The sequence below is a fragment of the Leptonychotes weddellii genome, unplaced genomic scaffold (genome assembly GCF_054177405.1).
Source record: "Leptonychotes weddellii isolate Sample4059 unplaced genomic scaffold, ASM5417740v2 HiC_scaffold_22589, whole genome shotgun sequence".
Lineage (NCBI taxonomy): Eukaryota > Metazoa > Chordata > Mammalia > Carnivora > Phocidae > Leptonychotes > Leptonychotes weddellii.
In genome coordinates, this window is record NW_027814736.1 from 1 (window position 1) to 2719 (window position 2719).

General features: G+C 49.8%; 1 protein-coding gene across 1 annotated transcript; it reads right to left on the reverse strand.

Moving 5' to 3' along the window:
- Positions 1 to 28: 28 nt before the first annotated feature.
- Positions 29 to 2176, reverse strand: LOC145718816 (aldo-keto reductase family 1 member C3-like; the record flags this gene model as incomplete). The annotated part of the gene is made up of 3 exons (XM_081810327.1): positions 29 to 409; positions 930 to 1095; positions 1992 to 2176. Coding segments are annotated over 3 exons (435 nt in total), but the record flags the coding sequence as incomplete, so codon positions are not given.
- Between the last annotated feature and the right edge of the window lie 543 nt (positions 2177 to 2719).

A 2719-nucleotide genomic window follows, 5' to 3' on the forward strand; every position in this document is an offset into this window, starting at 1 on the left:
ATGCCTCTAGGAACCATCCCATGGGGAGGGAAAAATTGATGGGGATGCAGAGTATGGGATTTCCCCAGGTTTCATATAGCCCACTGAATTAAGGCAGTGAGAAGGGCAGAAGTCAAGGGTATCTACAGGGGATGCCAGCACCCCGCTTGCCCCTGGAATGCAAGTGGGGTGGGGACAGAGGACAGGAGAGCCACAGGGAACAGGGGGTCGGAAGGAAGAACGTTTCCCAGCCACTTTCCTAAAAGATGAGGCATCCCTCTGTGGATTGGGACCAGTGGAGCCCATCACCGTCCTGCTCCCCAGCGTCTACAGCACACCGAGCTACTTACATATCTGTAAAATAGCGAATGTTTTTGTTTAGGCCGTCCAGGGTTTCCATGTCCTCTGGTGTCAACTGGAAATCAAAAACCTGTCAGAAACGGGAGATTGGCTCCTTTTCCTTGTGTCCCTGACTGCCCCCGTCCCCCCTGGAGAAACATATATTTATGTAGGGATGTATGCAGGTGTTGTGAGATGGTGGCCATGAACCTGGGGCTCATTCCCCTGTGTGGCAGTGTGTCCACTGAACTCAGACCACCCTCGGGGTTGCTGGGTGGGTGTGGGTGTGGCTGGAACAAAGGAATCCTAGACAAAGGAATCCTAGGTTTAAGCCCAAATCACATCTCATCTAACTCCTCCATTCTGCCCCTGAAGAAATCAAGGCCATACTGTGGGGTAAAAAAAACAACATTGAGACCCAAACCTGACCCTCTGGAGTCCTTTCCCACATTCCCTCCCTGCCTCAGCCGGATGATAGAGCAGTTACATGCAGCACTTAGATGCACACAGTATACACCCAAACAGACCTCGGGGGCCTCACAAATAACCCAGACCCGAGGGAAATGAGGCACTTCTGTTGGTCCCCTGCTGCCCACAGCCCTACCACAAACCTGGAAGTTCTCCCGAATTCTCTTCTCGTTGAAACTCTTGGCCAAGGCCACCACTCCCCGCTGCAGCTGGAAACGCAGGGCCACCTGGGCAGGAGTGCACCTGTGCTTCTCGGCAATGGCCTTGAGCACTGGATCCTTCAGGAGAACGGGGGTGTTCTTGTTCACCCTGGAAGAGAGGCAGAGGTGCCGTGTGCCTGCGGTTATACCCACTCACGCTACGGGGGCTTCATCCTCTGAAATCCGCCTCATTACCCTCTGACTGTCTCCATCCCTGTTTTCGCTTCTTTTGGTAAATCCAGAGAAGGACCAGAGAAAGGAAGGCAGAAAAGGACTCTCAGGTATTATTTCTCTTTTCTTAAACTTTTCTGAGAAATGTAGTAAAAGACTGGATAAGTCAAGAAGATAAAATGTTTGTCCAAAGCAGGACCCAATAATCTCCATGATAATAAATAATCCAATTATTTTATAACAACTTCAAAAATGCTTTCAAGTAATGATCTGTTCTGTCGAGTGCTAAAAGGTGCATTTTTTTTAAAGATTTTATTTATTTTATTTGAGAGAATGAGATAGAGAGAGAGAGCATGAGAGGGGGGAGGGTCAGAGGGAGAAGCAGACTCCCTGCTGAGCAGGGAGCCCGATGTGGGGCTCGATCCCGGGACTCCAAGATCATGACCTGAGCCGAAGGCAGTCGCTTAACCAACTGAGCCACCCAGGCGCCCCTAAAAGGTGCGTTTTTATATTCCTCTTCAAGAGATAAAGAAACTAAGACTTACAGAATTTGTTACTTGTCTCCTATCACTCAACTATCAAGCATCAGAATCATGGTGTGGGCTCCCTTGGTCACTCTTGAAGGCCAAAGCTTTTGAATTGTGTGAACGTTCTAATCAGTGATTTTATTACCTAATACTGTGTTCTTGAGTCGTTACAACGTAGGATAGTTAAAGGGTTTACAAGGATGGATTATTCCTGCTGTCTACCGTCAACCTCCCCCTGAGGGTTGAGCAATGATGACTCCAGAAGATACGGCGTCTGTGGTTAGAAAAAGTGCACAGAGATCATTACCATTCCTTCCTGGAGTCGGACCCCAAGGCAGCGTATGCGGTCAGGATGATGTCCTTGGACTTGCAGAACTCCAGGAGTTTGCTCTGGTTGAGGTAAGGGTGACATTCCACCTGCAGAGTGCCAAGCAGAAGGGTTGGATCACAGGACCAGGGCCACCAAATTGATGAGGAACATACGGGGCTGTGTCACATGGTCACAAACGCATTTAGTTGTCCCACAGGATCGTCACCCACAGCTGTGCCAGTGGAGTGGCCAGAGGCTGACCTCTGGATTACTGCCCAGAGACAGCGAGTACCGAGAAATGGGCTCGGGGCTCAGGAGAGACAAGATCGGGGTGGGAGGACTTGGGTCTCCTCACGCATTGCTCATATCTAGGGAGGAGCAGCTCTGCCTTTCCTAGTTATCCTCAGTCTTACACTGATCTCTTCTCTTCACAGCCGCCCCACCTCATCCTCCACATCTGAGTAATTTTGGCTCCCGAAACCAGAGTGCTTTCCTCTTTCCCACCACATCATATTGTGATGTCTCTGAGTGATCCTTGGAGCCTCCAAACACCAGCAATGCTCTGCATCCCTGCACCTGTTCCCTTGCCCAAGCTCAGTCTTGTCTCGGGTGTAGAGGGATTTGGGACTTTTGGCCCCTTTGCCATCAAGTGGAAAGAAATGGCTAGTTGTTATTCGTCAGAAACTGTTATTAGTGTTATGACACACACACAGCTAGTGAGAGAG